Genomic DNA, 21,351 nt, shown 5'->3' on the forward strand with positions numbered 1-21,351 from the left:
TAGAATAATTAGGCTTCTCCCCCAATCCAGCTGGTGTGCAACGTGCAGCCATTACGTCACACAGGTCATCAGGCTTGTCGCTGGTGCAAAACCACCACGCCCTGCTCCCTCGGCCTCGTTTGGCCCTAATCGATTTCACCTGTGTTTCGGGGTATATCTATGAGCCAGCCGGTCTCCCAGGCCAGACCTGCAGGTTGGAGCTGTGTTGGGGTCCACTGAAGCCAGCAGCAACAACGGAAAGCCTGTTGAACTCTTGTGTCATGGGCCACTTTTTCGGATCAGGGTATGTAGTTGGTTTGTTTGGTTGTCAGTTGCTTTCATGTTGGTGTTTGTTTGGGCCATTGTTTCAGGGACAAAATGTCTCTTTCAGATGGCTCATCCTCCTGGTAGCGGTTGTGAACTTGGATGCGCAGATTCCAGCGATGCGTAAGTGTTTGCAGCTTTCATTACCTGCTGGCTTTTGTGGCTGACTCGTGAAACGTAAACCACTCACAAATGGCTTCCCTGTCCCAGATATTGTCTCTGAATGCCTGGGGAATGTAATGCAAGTGCGCGTTGGTCCAGTTGCTGGGAGTCTCGTCATTGCTGCTGGCAACAGTAGGTTGACTCGTCCTCCACTTTTAAACTGACATTTCATGAGAACGTGCAACTAACTTTCCAAGAACTGTTCTTCTTAGATAACTCCATCCCCATTACACCAAGACTGGCCTCTCAATGTGGATTTAGTATGAAGGAGGACATCCATGGGACTGTCATGATCTTTGCCTCTCTTCAAAATTGCTTTGCCCAAAATCAGGTGTTGTGAGACTACAAGCTGTAATCCAAACTCTGCTAAAGACAGTTTTGTTTTTGGGGTCCTTCCATCAATTACATGCAATTCCCCCCCCCCCCTCTGCTTATAGGAGGATGTAGCCTTTACTACAACACTCAATATTGACCTGCACAGGGATCACGCTACACTTGAGCAGTATAAAGTAGCTGAAACGTGTCAGTATGCTGCCTGGGCTACACGGGAAATCCTCTGTGACCGCAACTACATGGAGGCAAGTTAACAAGGGTTGTGGCTTTTTGTTCACACTTGGCATCAAGGTTGTGATGTTCTTGAGGGGAGTGAGGCTGTCATTTAACCTGTTATGGTGTCCTCCCCAGGTGTCAGTGAGACGGACAACTCAGGATGCCTATGCCCTTCCCGAACAGCCCATCTATGGAAACAAGCCCAGTGACCAAGCTGCTCATGCAGAGGTTGCATTTGCTTATTTGCCTTCTTGTATTAACATTATGGGACGATTGGTCTCCTGATAACTTGCTCTCCTTGCAGACATGGCATAGTGATCCAGGAATGAGAATCAAATCCATTGTATTCCACTCTACTGTGCACCAAGAGGTGGCTATGACGGTACATGATGCCCAAGAAAGGGGCTACGGCATTGCCCTCACCCCTACTCGACTAGTTCTGCGAAGTCCTAGTGAAACGCATGAAACTTACTTTGAGGATGTAAGTGCCTGCAAGTAAAGTTGAGATTCTTTGACTTGGGGATGAGCAACGTGACCCAGAAAGGGCCGGTGTGGATCTCTGTTCCAACTAGTTGCACACCTAATTCTACAATTGGGTGTGTAACTAGCTGGAACAGACCTGCACCCACACCAGCCCTTTCTGGATCATGCTGCCAATCCCTGTGCGACTGGTTTGTGCTCAGACTTTCATGGAAGTTGTTTGAAATATTGTATTGCCATAGCCTGTAATATTGCTTTTCAACCTTGTCCCTCAGGTGGCAGGAGTGCCTATGACTGTTCTGAGAACCTCTACTTTCTTTCAAAAGAAGTGGTCGGTTACCCAAATTGATGCACAGGCTGCTTGTCCAACACCAAATGGTGAACATCTTTAAATACTTTGCTGTAAACCAACCAAGTCACCCCACCCCTCTAAACAATATTATTTTGTGTAGGTGGCGTTTACTTCACACCAAACATGATTACCTGGTACATGCCAACTTTCATCGACCCACTGATCTCCTCAAAGAAATTTAACCTGGTCGAGGTGCACATGGGCATTGATGGCAGGAGACTTGATGCTGCTCAGATGGCTTCCAGACAGTACTCGATGTCTGTCGGTGACATATACATCACTATTACAATTCCAGTAGGAGCAGTTGGTGGCTACTTTAAGGTGTGTGGTAACCTGCCCTTTTTATATATATATATATATTTTTTTTTTAAATGGCCTGCTTATAGGAGTTGACTTGCATTACATTCAGGTGTGATCAACTATAATCTTTGTTTTTTTTTTTTTTTTTGCAGAGCTATGTGTTAAATGGTCAGTACTTCACCACCTACACCATAGAGCCAATGCTTGAGTTGGTATGGACTGAAGGCTTGACTAATGAGGACACAAGATACAAAGTTCTTTTCCCCATCACAACCCCAATGGTGGATGGGCCCATACAAGTTATTGACAGTAAGGGCTCCTTCAGCTTTTCTCTCCTATTTTATTATTTGTTTTTTGGTACGTCTGAATTAACATTCATTCTCGTCTCTGCCCCACAGACACGATTCCTGAGGAAAAGATTTTTAAGCTTTCACTTGGTCCAATGAACCCTGATGTGGTTCTTCTGAATATTACCTTCTCCAATGTGGTGCTGTCTGTGCATGACTTGCAAGCCAGAGGCTTTAACATTCAGCAGCATGACACCAATAATGGCTTAAAAATCATCACATTTAAAGTGCCCTTCAAGGACTCAGTTGTCCAGCAAATGGTAAGCATCTTTTGGGAGGCCATGTTTGTTAGCTTTAACATTACTAATGTCCCCTCTCTGTCTTCTAACAGGGATACGAGCGCACTACTGTCTACGTGCTCCACTTCACCGTTGGTTTTGTGGTTGTGCCGGAGTTCTCTGTATTTGCTCAAACTGCTTATGTGGAGGCTGCATTAGTGGACATAGGTCTGTCTTCTGGGGGGCTGCAAATCTTTAACATTTATGGTGCCTTGGAGTGTTACTTAGTCTCAGGAATATCCATCTTTGCCAAAGGGTTTTTCTTGTCGTCCTATGCAGTTCCTCCATCTGTCTCCGGTGACTGTGTTGATGAGCGTTTCTTCCTCACTGTAAGATATGGAAGCCAAGGCTTCAACTTCCAAACCCTAATTGGAAATCGTATGTTGACCTCAGCTCTGGCTGAGGAATATGGTGTGGTGGAGAACGGCACACACTTCATCCTTTCAGTGCCTTATACCTCCGTAGATGCCGTGTTTGAGGTATGACTTCAACTGCCATGTAACTTTATTGGCATAATGTACACCATACAACTTGTTGCCTTTTTTTCACTCCACAGGGAGTTCACAGCTCTTCCATCAGGGGCAGAATTGACGTGGCTCTGAAGAATCCCCTAACCAATGAGACAATTCAAGATCTGTCACTGTCTTGCAGTTTTCCCACAATACTATCTGGTTTGCTTCAGATTTTTATATATATATATTTTTTATATATATAAATGGCAAACTGCCTCAAGCTAATGTACACTTTTTGTGAATACAATTTCTAGAATGTCTCGCCAATGGAACAATGACTGCTCTGGCAGTGAAGTTGGAGTCTGTTCCATATCTGGACCCCATGCAGTTGACCCTGAGAGACCAAACCTGTGGACCCACCATTAGCAATGACCGTTATGCTTACTTCATCTTCACCGGCAACTCCTGTGGAACCACCAGAAAGGTAGATGAACTTTATCTTGATGCATGCTTTTGACATCGAGACTCACTTTTTCTCTCTCCCCGCCCCCCAGTTTCTGTCCAACGTCATGGTGTATGAGAATGAAGTTTCCCTTCCAGATGCCCTTGAACCAAAGGATGATTCCCCTGGTTATGAGTACGTGGTTGAAAATCTAACTCATTTCTCTATCTGTTGGCGATGCATCACTAACCACTGCATGTGGTTAAGCAAGTTTTTACATGTCAAAAAGAAGCCCTACTAACTTGGGTGTAAATTCAAGTCATCAGTTTTACTGGAACTTTAATGACTGCATGAACATTATCAATATTGGGCTTTTTTTTCCCTCCCCTGCAGGATGAAAGTTTACTGTTACTACAATGCTAATTCTACACAAGCTGTGGCCTTCTTTGTGGACAAGCGCAAAAATGAGCCCTACGTTGAAACTGGGAAAGGCATGCTGCAAATTGCACTGAGACTTGCTTTGGGTAAGGGTGCAAGTTAAGCCTGCTTATGTTTAATTGCTAACCTTTTTCAGAGCAAAATTGCTTTGTCTAAATCCTAACCAAGGGTTCAATTCAGTCGTGTCAACATGAGGGTTAAATCATGGCAAAATGCTCTTTAGGATACCCTCTCGCTTAACCCTACAGTCCCTTTTCTCACAAACTTATTGGTCTGCAGTTCAACGTGTCTGAATAAATTGTTACATGTTCTACATTGATCATAAAAGCACTTCAGCCAGCAAGTCAATTATGGAGCACTTAAGGGTCTGAAATGTTCTTTAAATATTAATTTTCAGTAATTGCATGAACCTCTGAAGTTTCTGAACATCTTGGCTTGCCTCTCTCCAGATGGATCCTACACTACCTTCCACAGAAATGAGGACTACCCAATAGCAAAGTACCTAAGGCAGCCTCTGTATTTTGAGGTGGAACTGAAGTCTGCCAATCCCCAAGTGGAGCTTGAACTAGAGAACTGCTGGGCAACACTCAGTGACCACAAAGACTCTTATCCAAGATGGAATCTGATCATTAATGGGTAACCTTGCACAGTTTGATGCTAAAATGTCAGTCTAAGTTGCTTAAAGTCACACTCATGGCTTGTGACCTTTTTCATGGGGGTAACTTGGTATCCTTTTGTTCCAGCTGTCCAAACCCAGTGGACCCCTACCCAGTGGTGTTCCATCCTGTTTGGCCTGATTCAAGAGTACAGTACCCTGCTCATTTCAAGCGCTTTGAAGTCCACATGTTTGCCTTTGCTACAGATGAAGATTTGAGTGGCCCGGTAACTTAATAGAGAACCCTCAACCTTGCTTTTTTTGTTGATGCATTGGTGGTCAAAGCTAATTACCCCCCCCTTCTAATTTCTAGGTCTTTGTCCACTGTGATGTGGTCATCTGTGACTCCAATAATCAAATGGGACTATGCAACAGGCAGTGTTCAAACCAGGACGGCCCATTAAAAGGTTTGGCTTGCCACCTAGGGGATATGTCAGCCCAGTAGATTATGGGTACCTTGCATTCAAGCTTGTATTGTCACTAAAACTGAACCATGTTCCCCAACAGGTCAAAGACGGGCTGTTTCCAGTGAGCAGGACTTCAGATACATCTCAGCAGGACCCATTGTACTACAGTAAAATAAAGGCTTTTATTGAACTACGCACTTGTGGACTTGTCTTAACTGGGTTTTGGCCGAAGTACTACTCAAAACGGATCTTTATCAATAGACCGTAGGGGTGGTGCCTCTTAATTCTGGCTAAAGGGCAGGAGATGAAACTAGTGACCTTATGTTGCCAGCCTAGGCTCCTTAGGAAAGGCATTCCAAACGACTTCAAATTGAAGTGCATTTCACTCCAGAAATGACGCATTCCTAAATACACAGGCAGCTTTTACGATGCAGAGGTGTGGTTATGGCCCTGTTTTGCAGCATTGAAAAACCAATAAGGTTTGCTTCACATTCCGGTCTGAAAGATGGGCTCTGCTTTTAAACGTGGTTCTTAATCAGCGCGCCTTGTATCGAGGGAAGTCGCCAACAAAGTTGCGGGGCATCACACTACCTCCACGTGTAGGCAAATGGGCGTGACGAGGTCAGACCTCATGAAATGAGGGTGCTTGGTTGCTCTCTTGTATCTAGGAATAATCAATGCTAACTACTAAACAAAATTCTCCAGCTAGATTAAAACCCCAAACTTGGGTAGTTTTCATCGCTTGATTACTACCTCGCGCTTTACTTGGGACAAAACGCCTCTCATTGGCGGGACCACGTCACTCCTGCGCGTGCCTCCCCCACACTTGGCGCCCTGTTAGATCTCAAACTGGTTTTATTGCTCACTTTTAAGGCTTTCAGTGGTGCTGCGCATTTCTGATCAGCTGACCTGGTCTGCACCCTCTGACCCTTAATCTGCAACCGGAGCCCTGCTGCTTGGTCTGTGTCCCAGAGGGTGGTGGGGCTTCGGAGCCCCCCCCACACACACACACACACACACACTTCCTGTTGAACTAAGACAACCAAGTCTCTAGCTTCTCTCGAGACTTTTCTTTGTGAAGCTTTTGCAAATGTTTGTGTAACCGGTTATTTTCTTGCCCGGTGCGGGATTCGATACGGGTGTGCGACACCACTAACCGCTCGGCTAAAGGGTCAGATCTGTTAGCTAGGGGGCTAACGTGTCTTATTAGTAGTTTAGTTTTATTTCTATTCATTTGGTCTTCGTTTTGACCCCCTCTCTGCTCGTGTCCTTTGGTCTTGTTCTCGCGTTCGCCCTGCCTGGTTTCACCTCTTCTGTAAAGCGCTTTGTAGCGCTGTCAAGACGAGAGCTCTATCAGTCGTATTACCTTGGTGTTCTTGTCAGGGTTTATTGAAGAGTTAATATTTCAGCAGTTTGAATTTAACATAAAAATTGACTTATTTTGGATTTCTTCTATATTCTTTTCAGTGTGAACACTTCGGAGACATTTTACACTTTCACATGAAACACGCGGTCACGTCAGCTCCAATGGCAGAAGTGTACACTCCACGTAAGGCTGAGCACAGTTTCTCTCCTTTAAAAAGAAAGAGGGGGGGAAAGCACAGGGGTTTCGCCCAGCATTGAAAACAAGTTATAAGTCCATTTGTTAATACCAGTCGGTCATACTCATTCCCCGTATTTCGGGTTGTCTCCCAAGAGACAGCCTTGGTGAGATGGGAAATTTATAGACGGGTTTCCTGTTTACAAACAGCTGTAGCTGCTTTCTGCCCCCTAGTTGCGCACGCATCTCTGTGATGACGTGGCACGGAAACCCTCCTATAATCCAGCTTCCAAAGTATCAAGTTACCTCCATCTAGAATGGGAGAACCAGTGGGCATTAATATGTTGCATGAAAGCATATACTTCCCCTTCTCACTACACGTTATCCCCCCCCCCCCAAGAATTTATTGGAAGGGTCATTGGGTGTCCAAAAAACACAATGGAAATGGAAATGATTGTCCCTCCATATTTTGGTAATCTCTCAGCCCCCTCCCACCCAACCCTCAGCCATTGCAGATGCAACATTAATAAAATTAAAATAAATAAAAAGTACAGTAATAATTATAAGATAAATCAAAAACTGCAAAATGCAAATAAGATAGGGTAGAGAGCATTACACCAACAAGATGCATTCAATCATCTCGTAAGTACCAAATTTCTGTTTACACAAGTCATGATTTATGATATCATACATTTTATTGGTTGGCGAAAAATATATCCCATATACCACAAGTATAGTAGTCTACACTGATACACAGCATCCAATTAAAATTAAGACATATAATATAAACAATACAAGCGGTCTTAATCATAGGGAAGCAGAGGGGGGCTGCCAAGGTGGAGTAAAATTCTGAGCTGATAAAAAAAAAAATATATATATATAACTTCTGAACAACTGGGCCCTGCTTCTCACTTCCTAACAACTTCATTTTGGAAGTTCAACAGGCAGATCTTTGGCCTGCATGCCAACGACTGATATGAGCTGTTGTTTCAGTTCAGACCCCCACAAAGTTTATCCACTGTGTGCAATGGGACACAAATGGGCTGATCAACATAATTGAATACAGCAGGGCAAATTTAAAAGGGGGTGAACACTTAGTTTTGCGGGTTTGTAATTTTTCCAAATTTGAAAATGCCTAAATGTTCAGTGTTCAAAACTGACCGAGTTCCCCTTGATTACACCCCCCCCCCCACAGTGTGGTCCATCCCTGCCTATATACTTATTTGCGGACATAATACAGCGGAGCAGCCACTTCACTTTATTCAGTAATCTGTAGAAAATTGGCACATTTTCAACAGCTACAACTGCAGAAATTGAATGTGTTGTTAAAATGGATGACTAATCCGTAGGCCAATAGTTTGCCAGTAGATTCCAGTCCATCCATTATCCAAACCGCTTATCCTGCTGTCAGGGCCGCGGGGATGCTGGAGCCTGTCCCAGCAGTCACTGGGCGGCAGGCGGGGAGACACCCTGGACAGGCCGCCAGGCCATCACAGGGCCTGCCAATAGATGTAAAATCCAAGTATTTTTATGAATACACAGTGATAGTTTTACACTTTACAGGCAAAAACATGGCATGGGTGTTTAGAAATGACTGTCCTGAAAAAAAATCAGTACCATGATTAAATAGCCTAAATGAGTAGAAATACCTTTAAAAGATTAGCTGCAGTCGAATCGGTTCAGCCTCATAGGTAGTGTAAATGGTTAAAGTAGGCTAAAGGTTACTTTCCAGATCAGTTAGTCTGCAGCTCTCTCCCCCTTCCTTTTTACTTGAGCCATCTGCAGTGTAGGATGAGGGAAGCTGGGAGGCACAGAAACCAATACGTAATGCAGTTCATCAGCCTACAGACTCCATAATGCTGTACTTCAGATAATTTAACACATCCGCTGTATAATAGCCTTAATTAGAACATTTAAATTTACAACTGGGTGGGTCCCCTGCAACCGTTTTATGGGGATATCCATTGGGGATTATGAGGTCCTGGATAATTCATTTTGACATCCCTACTCTAGGAAAAGAAAAAAAAAACTTATTTTGCAAAGAAAGACAATGGGGTTGAATCATTCTCGATGTACCTCCACCTCGGTGTTTTCTGCAAGCTTCAGTTCTTTTCAGGACATTTGTCCTTTTGCGATGCACCTCAGGTATTAGGTGAACTGAGCTGAAGGTACGTCAATAGTAAGCAGCAAGCAAAGACAAAAAAATGCCATGAGTGATTTGTTTGGAGGAGTTTGGGCACTGAATTCTGCAGTCAAGTGTGTGTTCCCCCACCCAGGGCACTGGCGATATTTCCAGGATGTCATCCCTGCTGAGACAGGCTAAAAGCATCCATAACCTTCAGCAGACAAAAGCACATTCATATGCTCTCATTTTGCACCAATACTATTTTTGTAAACAGTGGAAATCTGATTTAAGTCCACACGAAGATATGGGGAAGAGTAATAGAAGCTGGGTTAAGAGAGGTGATGATTAGCGAGCAGCAGTGTGGTTTCATGCCATGAAAGAGCACCACAGATGGGTTTGCTTTGACAATGTTGAATAGAACGGTTAGGAGTTTTTGTGGATTTAGAGAAAGTATATGACAGAGCGTCGAGAGAGGAAGTTGCAGAGATGTATGTAGGAGTGGTGCAGGATATGTATGAGGGAAGTGTGACAGTGTATGGTTAGAATGACAGATGGGTTCAAGGTGGAATTACATCAAGGATTGGCTCCGAGCCCTTGTTTGCAATGGTGATGGACAAGATCAGGCAGGAGTCTCTGTGGGCCATCTTCATGGATGACATTGTGATCTGTAGTGAGCAGGTTGAGGTGGAATGAAAGTCAGTAGGAGCAAGATGGAATACACATGCATGAACAAGAGAATGGTGAGGATGCAAGGAGTAGAGGTGAAGTTAAATATTTGGGGTCAACGGTTCAAAAGAGATGCGAATAGTGCAGGCAGGGTGGAGAAGAGTGTCAGGAGTTACTTGCGAGAGTGAAGGTTTACAACATGGTAGTGAGCAGCTGTGTTGTGGTTTGGAGACAGAGGCACTGACCAAGACAGGAGTAGAAGATATGTTGGGAGGGAGGACAGGATTAGGAATGAGTGCAAGTGGGACGTTTGGAGCTTGGACATATGCTGGGGATATTGGGAGAAGGATGCAGCCGCCAGGTGGGACAGATGCAGAGATGAAACAAATCATCTGTTGGTGACCCCCGTTACTGGGGCAGCTGAAAGTTTTCATAAACTACTCAGGGGTGCAATAATGGGACATTAGTAATCTGTAGGTAAGCCATGTCAATACAATTTAAGCATCAACCCAAAAACCCCACAAGGGTTATCTTCATCATTTACAATATCCATTAAGTTATGGGCAACCTCATGTAGTTAAAGCTGGTCAGTTAGTAGCCCTGCAGTTGATGGCCCTGACGGTACAGGGAAAACCTCCATGACTTATGCTATAAAAAGACTAACGAGAGCCAAGACAGATTTTAAGAAATTGTTTATTGGGTCAAAATAACAGGTCCAGATGAGATTTCCCTCTTTTGATACCGAGTCAGACTTTGCCCTGGAGAGGAAAAAAAGAAAAGTTTAGCTAGTGTGCAGTACACCAAATCCAGTTAAGGCTGCATGCAGCCTTGCGCATTAGCTTGCTCTACAACTCAAAATAGCTTTTTATACTGTTGAACCCATGTTGCCAGTTCTTACCTTTTCTCAGTCCTTTGAAAGGCCTAGCCCTGATTCCTTTAGCGTTGACACACTGACCACTGCAGATGCCATCTAGGGTGCTTTTTGCCTCACAAATCACTGCATCACAATGTACAAAGATCTGGACAGAAGTGGGGAGGAAAAAGAAAGTCAATACTCCCGTGTTAGACACCTTAGGCAGTTTGGCCATGTGACCAAGAATTGTTCTGTACCTGGTTTTTTAGAACCTCAGCATCATTAGTGAAGGTGAATGTCTTCATAGAGAAGCGTTTAATGTGGGCAGGGACCCTGGCTTCAGTCACGACAGGATGGAATACAGTCATATAGTTGTCATCAAGGTTCTCACATCTGTTGGAAAGATTTAGATTTCAAAAATCATGCAAGGCTCAGATGTTTATCAAAGACCATTGCATCAAGAGTCAAGTCATTTTGCAAGTGATGCTACTTTACCCATCTACAATGAGGTCCCAGCTGGGCAGAGAGGTCCTGTCCTCATTCAGAGTAGCCCAGCAGTTATCTAGGATGAGCTCCAATTGGTTGTCGGTTGACTGCATCAGCTCCACCTCAAAGAAGAGGGGTTCCCTCAGGTACTTAACTATTGGGTAGTCCGTTACCTGATAAAACCGCTTATATTCTGCATCTAAGAAATGGGATGTTCAAATGGTGTAAGTATAGATTTTAAACCCCCCCCCCCCCAAGCATAAGTCAAAGGGCCCACCTTGAGCGAGTCTCATCTGCACCATTAGTTGGCCTGACCCAGCCTCTGCTGTAGGCATTTTATCCCTTGGTTTATAGTGAAATGCCAGCGACTCGGTTTCATTGATTAAGTAGTAGCAGGAAACCGTGTGCCTTGGAATGCAAAGAAGACCAATATTTAAGTGAAACCAAGTTACCGATTACTGCGACGATGAAACGCAACAATTTTACCTGTATGAGGGATCTGCTGGTGATGCGTAGGCTTTGGAGTGCTGGTCCATGGTGATCACATTCTCATATACCATATAATTGTCCAAGAACTACAAGGAAATAAAAAAAAGGGGTGCAGTTTACAAGTGCCAACTAAATTATCCTTTAATTTAATGCACTGAATACTTACTGTTCTGGTTGTCCCACAGGAATCAACCGTGAAGGAGAAGTACGCAAAACGGTCATCACTGAAATATGGTTTACAGGCCTTGTCTGTCAGTGTCAGCCAGCTAGGTGTTAGATTGGGGACCGATTCCACCTTCAAAGCCAGCACACTCACAGTTCCATTGGTGAAACATTCTGAAAAATAAGTGACAAGTTTAAGCAGCCCAAAAAAAACAAAACCCAAACACTGGTGTTAGAACCATCTTACTCGTTGTGTTTAGAGGGAAGTTGCAAGCCAGAGAGAAGTCTCCAAGTTTCCAGTTGTTGTCAACATTCCAGAGAAGTAGGTCAACTCGTGCCTTGACGGAGAAGGTTTCAACAAGCTGGAAGACAAGGTATTGCTCAGTGCCAGACTTGTCGGTTTACAGATTCTTGCAAGGGCCCAACCTACCTCAAACACAGTGTCAGGTGAGGTGTATGGCAAGAAAAAGCTGAAGTGTGTGCCATTCTCAGTCAAACTGTACACTTCACCCAGGTCACTAGTCAGCAGCCGTGCACCGATCATTGTCTGGAAGTTGTGGCCCTGACTTCCATATTTCACACTGATGTAGAAAAACGTTTCATCGCATGTTCCTGCAATGCTGGGTAGAACTGGAAAACAAAAATTTACAGCAATGATGCTTCTGCCTGAAATCTTGTAAGTCTCTTGCTGCAATTAAGATGCTACTGTTAAGAAATGTCAATTTTGCAAGTGCAGGCAGCCCAGACTCACCAACATCTTGTAGAGATGCCTCTAGTTCCAGTGGGTGAGAGAACGGAGTTTGTTCAGGCAGGATGAAAAACCCAAGGATCACAGAAAGGTAGTAAACAGTGACCAAGGGCTCAGAGTTCTGTTGAAGGAGTGCAGCCAGTTAATGATCGGTGATCAAGCCGCTGTCATCAAAAGCAAGCCTTCCACTTATGCCATGAATTGTACAATGCATACATATTTTAAGACTGCATCCTCAGCAAATGGTATTGTCAGTGTGAAGGTCTTAGAGCCATTGTGGGAACTGTGTTCCTGGACAGTCAGGCCTCTGGCATTGCATTCAGCCACTGACAGGATGCCAGTGGAGAATGTGATGTTAACCAGCTCGACATCATGGAGAAACAGGCCCAACTGAGCATTAAACACCCTCTCCTCTGGGATTGTATCTGGGGGGGGAGAAAATATAAAAAGTTGAGGGAGGTTTATAAAATTCCTTAGAGGGGGGCTTTATGGCCAAGAGACATCACCTACTGTCAGACAGTTCAGGAAGCCAGGGCATCAGAGGTGTGGTGATTGGAAAGAGAATCTTGTATCTCGTGTCAGCATGGTTATCTGCCCTCCACAGAATCTCAAGCATTGGCTCAACAGTATAGCTGAGGTGGTATTGGTAATCTGGAGCATGACTCTGCAAATAATGTGTTCAATCTAGGGCATGACACTTCAAAGTCATAATTTGTTAGTGAGACAGCCTGTAGATATGAATTTAATCCTACCTTGAAATAACCATCAGGTGAGCCAACTGGGATCTCAACAACAAAGTGATATTCTGTAGTAGACAGAGTGTAGTGTCTGGCAATCATCTGCTTTTTATCCAGCCCCTCACCATCAATACCCATGTGAGTTTCCAGGATTGTGACACGACCTTCTATGAGGGGAGTTATACGGCGAGGTACATGCCAGGAGATGAGGTCCTCACTGAAGATCACGCCACCTGTCAAAAAGCAGTTAATTTGGTTTTGTAAGATTCACCCAAAAATGCTGCCAGCCAGACTGGAGGACTCACCAATAGGACAAGCAGCAGCCAAGTTCACCATCGTCAAGCCATGCTGTGCCTTGTAGTAGGTGCTCACTTTCAAGAGCTCCATGGGGACTCCTGCAACCTGAAGCAGCCACATTAAGCATCCTAAAGTGCTTAACACAAAGCAATTTAGCGAGGTTACACATTACTTACATCCTCAGAGTAGGTCTCTGCTGTGTTGTATGGGCTTCGTACAACCAAGCGGTTAGGGGTCATCTTTGCACCATAGCCAGCTTCCAGGGCCTCCCTCAGCACCATTACTGTAGGCTCAGGGGTGTAAAAGGTCATCTTCCAGATACCAGTAGCCTGTGAATGAGATGTTGGTTGGCTTGAGAAGCCTTCACACTGCAAAATGTGATCAGGTAGCACACGGGGGGGGGGGGGGGCGCGTCATACCATAGATGCGTCATTTTTCGATTCTTCAGAATACAGATCCTGGCCCTTCATGTCAACGCTTCCATCAGATGTGGCGATGTAGTTTGACACCTAAAGAGAGTCATTTAGTAACACAACCAAAGACTCGTGGAAAAGTACACGACTGTTCATTAAGCAACTTACTTCCATATAGTTCCTGTCACAGATGATCTCCCGTGAAGCCCATGCCGAGTACGTACACGTCTTAGCCACATCATGGGTAATTACCTCAGAGTTACCCTGGCTGTACATGGTGAGTCTCAAGCCAACAAATGTCTTATCCTCCTGTGGAATGAGGACAATAACTAGGACAGGTGCTAAACAAGTGACAAGTTCACTGCAATTGAATTTCAAAAAGGAAATGGCCAGTTATGCAGCAAGTCGCCTCAGTGCTACAAGAAACAATTTTGACTAACTTGTGCATGAAGAGACAAAAAACAGCCCTCCTTACAGGGGGAGGGGACCAACACAAAGGCTTTAGACAGACCATTTAATATTTGGATAGCACATGAGTAAGGATTACTGGCTTTAAGTGGCCCTCAACACTGGAATGTGTGCCAAGACAATGTCTCTAGACCATATAAAAGGAGAAAACCATTACATACTTCGTTCTCAACAAAGCAGCCCATCAAGGATGCATAGATTCTAGTGTTACCCCATGGGTCAGATTCCATACTGTATCCACACTGAGCAGCCAAACCGGGTGTCAACACTACATGTTGAGTGCCATCTGGAAGAGCATGTTTGCACTTGTCAATAGCAGTGGATAACATATTTTATACCGATACCATGGAGGGTTTTGAAAATGCTCGTACTAATTGCTTCAACTTCAAGCTGGTTCCCCACAGCTAGAGCCTTGTCCAATGTCAGCCTCATTAGATTGCCTATACAGTCCGACCTTAAACCACTGCCTGTTTTGGAAGAAACACAGGTCAGCAGGCAGGAAGCAAGCACACCACAAAACTAGTTGGAACGACACCTGTCCATCAGGGACTTACTTGGCTGCGAGCTTAGCTTCCTTGTCAACTTCATCTGACCCAAGACAGCAGTCACAGCCATCAAGTTCAATATCAAGCTGAAAGGGGGAGGGGGGGGGGCAGTACATTCAAGCTCAGGATTACAAAAATGCTCGCATTTTGAGAGAACTTGGGAAAAGTTACTTACACATTCTTAAGCCTCATGATGAAGACTCAAAAAAGATCAGGCAAGCAGTCTCAAGCAAAGGCAGAGACTAACAAAAACAACCAGGGCGGCCTCCTGACAACCCAGCTCTGCAATACTGGGCCTAATTGCTCCCTTCAGCCGTCCACACCTGTTTTATATTGTTCCAAGAGACACAGCACAGGTTATTCGAATTAGCCTTTTACTCTGGGTGCGTTTGTTATGGGCCTCTGTGCTGCCCTGCTTGCTTCTTGGAGTTACCTTCCAAACAAAATTTTCAGGACCAAATCAAATATAAGCATGACTAGTGACTATCTAGCCTGGCAAAAATGTGTCATACTGGTGAGACCACACAATTAATGACAACTTTTACTACACACTGGACATAAGATAAAAAAAGGCTTTGATCCATAGCATAATAAAAATATTTTATTTTACATTTATGTTGCAATTCCACATACACACAAATGAAAAAAAACTTTGAGAAATGAGCAACAGAGCAGATTGTGATAATTTTTTTCAAGCAGACTGCTATCTGCAAGCTTGTATTGCCATTCACTGTAGACAATTTAATCTTGCAAAGTACTACTTGATGAATAACTTCTCTATGCAACATAAAAGTACCAAGCACTTGGCAATATAACTTTTTTTCTTTTTTTGCAGTTGAGACTGGACACTGCAAACCAGCATTTCATGTTGTTTATTTTCTATATTATTTTTAATATTATATTTAAATGTCTTATACTTCCTCCCAACGTCTTCATGATTTGGACATTTTCATGTAGCGCTGACATTTATTATCAACTGAAAAGCCCTTACTTATCACTGCACCTCCTATGTTAAAATAGACATGCACTGTGCACCTAGAATGTTATTCATTAATTTAGCTCCATTAATGAGGCCATTTAATTCTGGAGAAAACCGGATCCTGAGGTAAATATGATAAAGATCTCAACTTAGGGAACAAACAAACATTCAAGTTTGACCACTGATCCTGTGGGATGCTGCCCTTTGTGCATTCCGGTAGTCAATTCATGACGTTATATTCACAGAAATAGTTTGATTTTGAATTGTGTTGTTGCTTGTGCACACTGCTGTATGTTGTATGCATACTTTTATAGCTGTCATAATTCTAGATCTCAGAGTTAGTTGCCTTCTGCAAAAATGGTTCTTCACCTTGATGATAATAATGTCAACCATGTCCAACTGGGTATCAATTATGGCCACCTGGAGTTGTGAATATCGCAAATACTTTACTACAATAATCCAAGTTAACACATAGACCACTTTATGCGGTCTTCAATTTGGCACTTAGTGGCCTTTCATCCACTATGTGCCAAATTTCTCTAGGAGTTTCTTTCTCAGCAACTACACGAGAAGATGAAATGCACAACAGTCTGTGAAGCTGTCAGTATCCTCTACTGATCCTGTGCTGTTGGTCGAGGTGAGTCTGTTGGAGGCTTATTCTGGCATCTTCGAAATCTGGGTTGAGCTTTAGTGCCTGCTTGAAGTCACTAATCGCGTCTTCAAAAAAACCTGCAAGACAAGATGAGACATGAACGCACCGTAATGTGACACACTGTACTTTCACGCTTGACTCGATAAATGCAAAAATAAGCTGGACATCGCCATCTAGTGTCGACAAAGCAAACCGAACTCTCGTGAAATACGGTCAAACCTAAGAATGACGCTGTTTTATCATGACCAAAACAAACGAAACAGCATTTTATTACCTAATCTATAGTGAATGAGCCCTCTGTTGTAGAATGGGATCTCAAACTGGGAATCGGCATCTATTGCTGAAGTGTAGTCCTCTATTGCTTCACGAAAATCCACCCTAAGGTACTTTATTTGCCCGCGGTTGTTGAGAGCAGTAGCCAGGCTTTTGGCGTCACATCCTCTGTGAATATGACACATTAGTGAAAACATTGTTCTTCTAATTAGTCACCACGGTGTATCACATCGTTTAGATTAAGATAATAATCATAAGAACAGGTGGCGGAAGCAGCACGGCATTGACGTAGCACAGCAACCCACAGACAGTACCTTGTACGTAAACAGGAAGTGATAAAGTGTGTATAAAGTTCTTCGGCGCTTCTGAAATTGTGTTTTGTGAACTGGTCGTGAGCATGGTTAAGTATTTGGGAACTATCCTCCTCCATGGTGTGAGTTTAGTTAGCCATCTCTTCATGTGCGGAAGTAACGAAACTTCTTCTTCTTCTTTTTCTTCTTCTGCTGCTTCTTCGTTTTCTTTTTCTTCTTCTTCTTCTTCTTCTTCTTCTTCTTCTTCTTCTTCTACTACTACTGTTCTTAGCCCACTCTGCTGTTTTAGAGTATACTGGCTTTGTTTGACGTGTTTGTACGTTTGAAGTCTTGATTTAAAAAAAACAAAACTTCTTCTTCATCTCCTTCTTCTTCTGTTTATCGGCGAATTACAACCGGATGGAGCATTATCGCCACCTACTGTTACATTAAAGAGTCCTTAATTTATATCCTCCCCATCAGTCCAGTATCCTTGAGAAAGGTGAAGATGTATTTAAGTACATCATTCCCGGGGTGTTCTTTGTGAAAATTGAGTTTAGGCCCATGTGCATAATTTCTTTTTGTTCCAATATAGTTTATAGTATGAATCTCTCCCTTGCATATGTTGGGCAAATAAAATATACATGTTCTGTAGTATTTGGTTGGCGGCAGACATCACAGTTCCCAGTTTGATGTTTCTCGGTGAGTTGCAATGAGGAATTCAGAACTAACGCTGCCTTCAAGCAGTGTCGGAAATGTCGAAATCAGACGAGATGCGCCAACAGGAGGTACATGGTTTGTAAAGGGAACTTTGGCACTCACTTGCAAGATGTCACACTTAAGGGTTATTTCATGAGTTATACCAAATATTAAGTTAGCTACTCCGTGTTGAAATCACGGGACAATAACGCATCTCCCTCCCTAACTTGGTAGTTAATCGTTACGTTTCGGTTCTGATTTCATAGCAGCTCCAGTTTAACTATAGCTGGAGAATAAGCTCTTGGTTGTCAGATGGATTTGGAGCCCTTATTCCCATAGGGCGTCCCGCGCCAATTTCGTTCTAAAGAGCACCTCACTTACCCCACTCCAATCTCCACTCCATCTCACATTGACGTTAGCCTAGTCCAAATGGGGTTTCATACTCAAAATGGAAGTCAAATATGGCATTATCAGCTTTTCAGGCCACCATTTGATTGGTTAAATCTATTTGGGCCAGGTAAGGTTCACATGTTCATTACTAATGTGGACATTACCTTTTCATGAATGTGTTTCATGCTGGCCCAAGCTATTTTCAATGCTTTACATCTTAAAACCAAGCTCCTTATTCTCTGGAAAAGACAGAGAAAGAATGACAGGGAATGGCAAGTGTAAGGCTGGATTTGGAGTCTTTAATCACTTTGGGCCACCCATAACTTTTTTTTTTTGTTTGTTTGTTGTTTTTTATTTGTTTTTTGCCTTAAAGAGCAGCTCATTTACTACTAACATAGAATTCAGTCTGGTAAGGTAAATAAATCCACCCCTAATCTTAATAACCAAGAGTTTTAAAATTATTTATGCGTGAACAGGGAGCTGGATTTTCATGTTCCAATCAAAAATGGGTTGCGTAAAAACCAAAACACAATTACAAAAAAGTCAAAGTCTAATTTAGCAGAGGGCATTCCTATTTTTCCTATAGTTATAATAACATGAACTCCTGAAATATAAATCAACACTTGGTTCGAAAAGACTGACTCGTTTCCCACAGTCTGACCTTTAGATGCACAACAACAGGGCAGCTGACTGATGGATTTTAGATCAGTTTACACATTCACAATATATATATTTTTAATAGGCATCTTTAAATGAGAAAAAAACCCCGAATATTAAACGTAGCCTATGTATTTCTTAACAGCAGGTGGCAGACTTGACTATCCATCCATCCATCCATTATCCAAGCTGCTTATCCCAATTTAGGTCGGGACGCTGGAGCCTACCCCAACACTCATTGGGTGGCAGGCGGGGAGACACCCTGGACAGACCGCCAGTCCATCACAGTGCCTTATATGAGGTAACAGACTTGACTAACAGAGCATTTTAGTACAAACAAGAAGCATCTGTTTTAGATCGATGTAATTTGGTTACCTGGATTGTTATTCTCAATTAAACATGATTTCTATTTAAATATGACTTATGCAGCCTAAACAGATTTAAGCATCTGTAATGCCAATGCAGTTTAAGGACCAGTGTGGAGACACACTGGTACACAGATACACAACAAGGAAGTTCCTCCGTACGCAAACTGGTGAAAACGTTTGCAGATGATCCACCAGCTATCCTGGTGACAAATGACACCTCGAGGAAGTTCGGGTCATTCAGTGTCAGCTTGCCTCACACCACATTTATCTGCAGACTGTGTGGTGTGGTGCAGCAGATTGGAGGGTGAACAGCTTGGCCCCGTGGAGGCAGAGGCTGGCTGTTGACTCAGTTGAGATGGGGAGAGGAGGGACAACTTTCACAACCTTGCACAATGACACACTGTGGAAATGTAGGTTACATTCTTCTACGGGTCATTACATCACATGGCTTTACAGTACACAGTCAAACTGATGCAAAAGGTCACCATCTATAAAACAACAAAAATGCTAAACAGGAACACTTTATTTGTCATTTCATTTCATGTACTTCCTGTACAATGTCGTTTCCCCCAGCCCACAGCAGTGCAACACAAAGTCAAAAACACATCCAAAAACTACAAGTACTTCCAAGAATAACACATATTAACACATATCCAAACTAAAAAAAATAAAATATAAATAAAAAATCACCGTCCAAGGGAACGCCAGCCAGGATGACTGTCGGATCTGCCGGTCTGCATGGGCTAGCAGTTAGCTTAGCCTGCCCCGTTTCCGCGTCCTGTCACGCCGCCCTCGGTGTTTCCTCCTCGGCCGCAGCTCCAGGCAAGGCCGCGGTCTCTGGGCCCACAAGATACAGCAGACCAGACACTGCATGGCCGGTACTGGGTTGAGGCCGCCATCTTCCCACACACCGAAGTGGCGTGTTAATGAGAAAGATGTGGTGACCCACATATATATATATAACGAGAGACATTCACCTAAGAGGACGGTGTACCTTTAAGGGAAGAGGCGAGGGGTCAGATAATGCACTTCCGCTTCCGGTTAACAGTTCCGTGTCGTTGTCGAATGTATGACATGCTAAGTTGGAGCTAGTAAACTACCTCGACTACGTCTACTCTCACGTCTCCTGTCTCGTTGTTTTCTAACTCCACAAAGACATAAAAATTCATTTTTCCGTTACATGAAAAAGCTAAGCTAATTTCTGATGCACTTGACCCTGACATGCGTTCAAGTGATTCCACAACATGGCTGTGGGAGATCAGCGTCCCTTCCTGTATATCTATATGACGAATATAGATTGCACTGAAACCTTTATATGTGTCCTTTAAAACGCCAACCCAACTCTTACTTTTCTGGGGAAGAGCTAAAATGGTTGTACCGTCGAAGGTGGCTTGTAAGGCAAAAGATCCTTGCGGTCAGTTGACTATGAAATGAGCATTTCCTCTTGCGTCCCAAATATCGCTGTTTGCTGAGGGACTTGACAGCGAGGATCCAAATCCACTCCTGACCTGCGGAGCCGGGCTTCACGTCCACGAAGACACGTCACCTGCCTACGTCACTGCAGCCGGATGGTTCGGTAGATAATGTAAACTGCTAATAACACACGTTAGCCCCTAGCTAACAGGTCTGACCCTTTAGCCGAGCGGTTAGTGATGTCGCCTTGTGGTGCAGTATACCTCGTATCGAATCCCGCACCGGGCAAGAAAATAACCGGTTACATTGGTGGGATCCGGAAGTGTGCAGATCCTCAGAAGTCTCTTCGGAGCGCGGGAAGAACAAAGCGCGAGGGCACGCTTCCGGGAGAGAGTGAAGACCGTAAACTACTAATAAGACACGTTAGCTCCTAGCTAACCGTCCTGACCCCTTCGATACGGGGTGTACTGCACCACAAGGCGACATCACTAACCGCTCGACTAAAGGGTCAGACCCGTTAGCTAGGGGCTAATGTATTGTAACGTGCATGGATAAGAAGACACGCTGGCCGCTGGCTGACGGGTGTGACCCTTTAGTCGAGCGGTTAGCGATGTCTCCTGCGGTGCGGGCGATACGGGTTCGCTTCCCGGCCTCGGCAGTTCCTGTGGTTGCGTTGTCCCCCCCGAATTCGCTACAGTATCTTATTAGTAGTTTACAATAAGAACACCGGCGCCATCTCCGGGGATCGGGGGTTCAAACCCGGCTGGGACGAAACTCCGGTAAGAGCCTGTCTATTTTTTCTTCTTCTTCAATTTCCCCCCTTTCTTTTTCTCCCCGTTGTATCGGGCCAATTACTCCGCCCTTCTTGAGCCGTCCCGGTCATCGATCCCGGGAGGGGGGGGCGCACCTACCAACCAGAGGAGGCGCTAGTGCAGC

At 44.0% G+C, this 21,351-nt stretch overlaps 3 protein-coding genes across 3 annotated transcripts; 1 reads left to right on the forward strand and 2 right to left on the reverse strand.

Moving 5' to 3' along the window:
* The first annotated feature begins 422 nt into the window (after positions 1-422).
* LOC130124794 (uncharacterized) lies at positions 423-5,336 on the forward strand. Its single transcript, XM_056294143.1, has 20 exons — positions 423-426; positions 514-597; positions 678-796; positions 903-1,043; positions 1,150-1,242; positions 1,319-1,495; positions 1,770-1,872; positions 1,947-2,167; positions 2,299-2,455; positions 2,545-2,753; positions 2,825-2,939; positions 3,051-3,250; positions 3,328-3,442; positions 3,538-3,707; positions 3,778-3,860; positions 4,059-4,189; positions 4,553-4,739; positions 4,847-4,985; positions 5,072-5,165; positions 5,266-5,336. Exons 1-20 carry the CDS (start codon positions 423-425, stop codon positions 5,334-5,336), a joined length of 2,613 nt encoding a protein of 870 aa, XP_056150118.1.
* A 1,325-nt stretch (positions 5,337-6,661) lies between these two features.
* On the reverse strand, positions 6,662-14,608 carry LOC130124795 (uncharacterized). Its single transcript, XM_056294144.1, has 19 exons — positions 14,521-14,608; positions 14,311-14,435; positions 13,850-13,990; positions 13,688-13,777; positions 13,445-13,636; positions 13,277-13,373; positions 12,987-13,204; positions 12,745-12,898; positions 12,451-12,659; positions 12,238-12,355; positions 11,917-12,116; positions 11,734-11,848; positions 11,491-11,660; positions 11,322-11,410; positions 11,113-11,243; positions 10,845-11,034; positions 10,607-10,742; positions 10,395-10,515; positions 6,662-6,738 (listed from the first exon to the last, which is right to left on the reverse strand). Exons 1-19 carry the CDS (start codon positions 14,579-14,581, stop codon positions 6,662-6,664), a joined length of 2,634 nt encoding a protein of 877 aa, XP_056150119.1. The 5' UTR covers positions 14,582-14,608.
* Positions 14,609-15,280: 672 nt separating this feature from the next.
* On the reverse strand, positions 15,281-17,260 carry ttc32 (tetratricopeptide repeat domain 32). Its single transcript, XM_056294951.1, has 3 exons — positions 16,913-17,260; positions 16,600-16,766; positions 15,281-16,402 (listed from the first exon to the last, which is right to left on the reverse strand). The coding sequence occupies exons 1-3, from the start codon at positions 17,026-17,028 to the stop codon at positions 16,275-16,277; spliced, it is 411 nt and encodes a 136-aa protein (XP_056150926.1). The 5' UTR covers positions 17,029-17,260; the 3' UTR covers positions 15,281-16,274.
* Positions 17,261-21,351: the final 4,091 nt, after the last annotated feature.

Source organism: Lampris incognitus, chromosome 15, assembly GCF_029633865.1.
Source record: "Lampris incognitus isolate fLamInc1 chromosome 15, fLamInc1.hap2, whole genome shotgun sequence".
Classification (NCBI taxonomy): Eukaryota; Metazoa; Chordata; class Actinopteri; order Lampriformes; family Lampridae; genus Lampris; species Lampris incognitus.

What these genes read in the sequence shown, in the direction of transcription:
- ttc32 (XM_056294951.1), bottom strand. Translation starts at nt 17,028, where the DNA reads ATGGAGGAGGATAGTTCCCAAATACTTAACCATGCTCACGACCAGTTC. An exon ending in ACTTCCTGTTTACGTACAAG is followed by an intron (nt 16,767 to 16,912) that starts GTACTGTCTGTG and finishes TCATATTCACAG; the next exon opens with AGGATGTGACGCCAAAAGCC. An exon ending in GCTCATTCACTATAGATTAG is followed by an intron (nt 16,403 to 16,599) that starts GTAATAAAATGC and finishes CTTGTCTTGCAG; the next exon opens with GTTTTTTTGAAGACGCGATT.
- LOC130124795 (XM_056294144.1), bottom strand. Translation starts at nt 14,581, where the DNA reads ATGAGGCTGACATTGGACAAGGCTCTAGCTGTGGGGAACCAGCTTGAA. An exon ending in GCTTCCTGAACTGTCTGACA is followed by an intron (nt 12,660 to 12,744) that starts GTAGGTGATGTC and finishes CTCCCCCCCCAG; the next exon opens with ATACAATCCCAGAGGAGAGG. An exon ending in CCTGTGGGACAACCAGAACA is followed by an intron (nt 11,411 to 11,490) that starts GTAAGTATTCAG and finishes ATTTCCTTGTAG; the next exon opens with TTCTTGGACAATTATATGGT.
- LOC130124794 (XM_056294143.1), top strand. An exon ending in ATTGCTTTGCCCAAAATCAG is followed by an intron (nt 797 to 902) that starts GTGTTGTGAGAC and finishes CTCTGCTTATAG; the next exon opens with GAGGATGTAGCCTTTACTAC. An exon ending in TGGAATCTGATCATTAATGG is followed by an intron (nt 4,740 to 4,846) that starts GTAACCTTGCAC and finishes CTTTTGTTCCAG; the next exon opens with CTGTCCAAACCCAGTGGACC.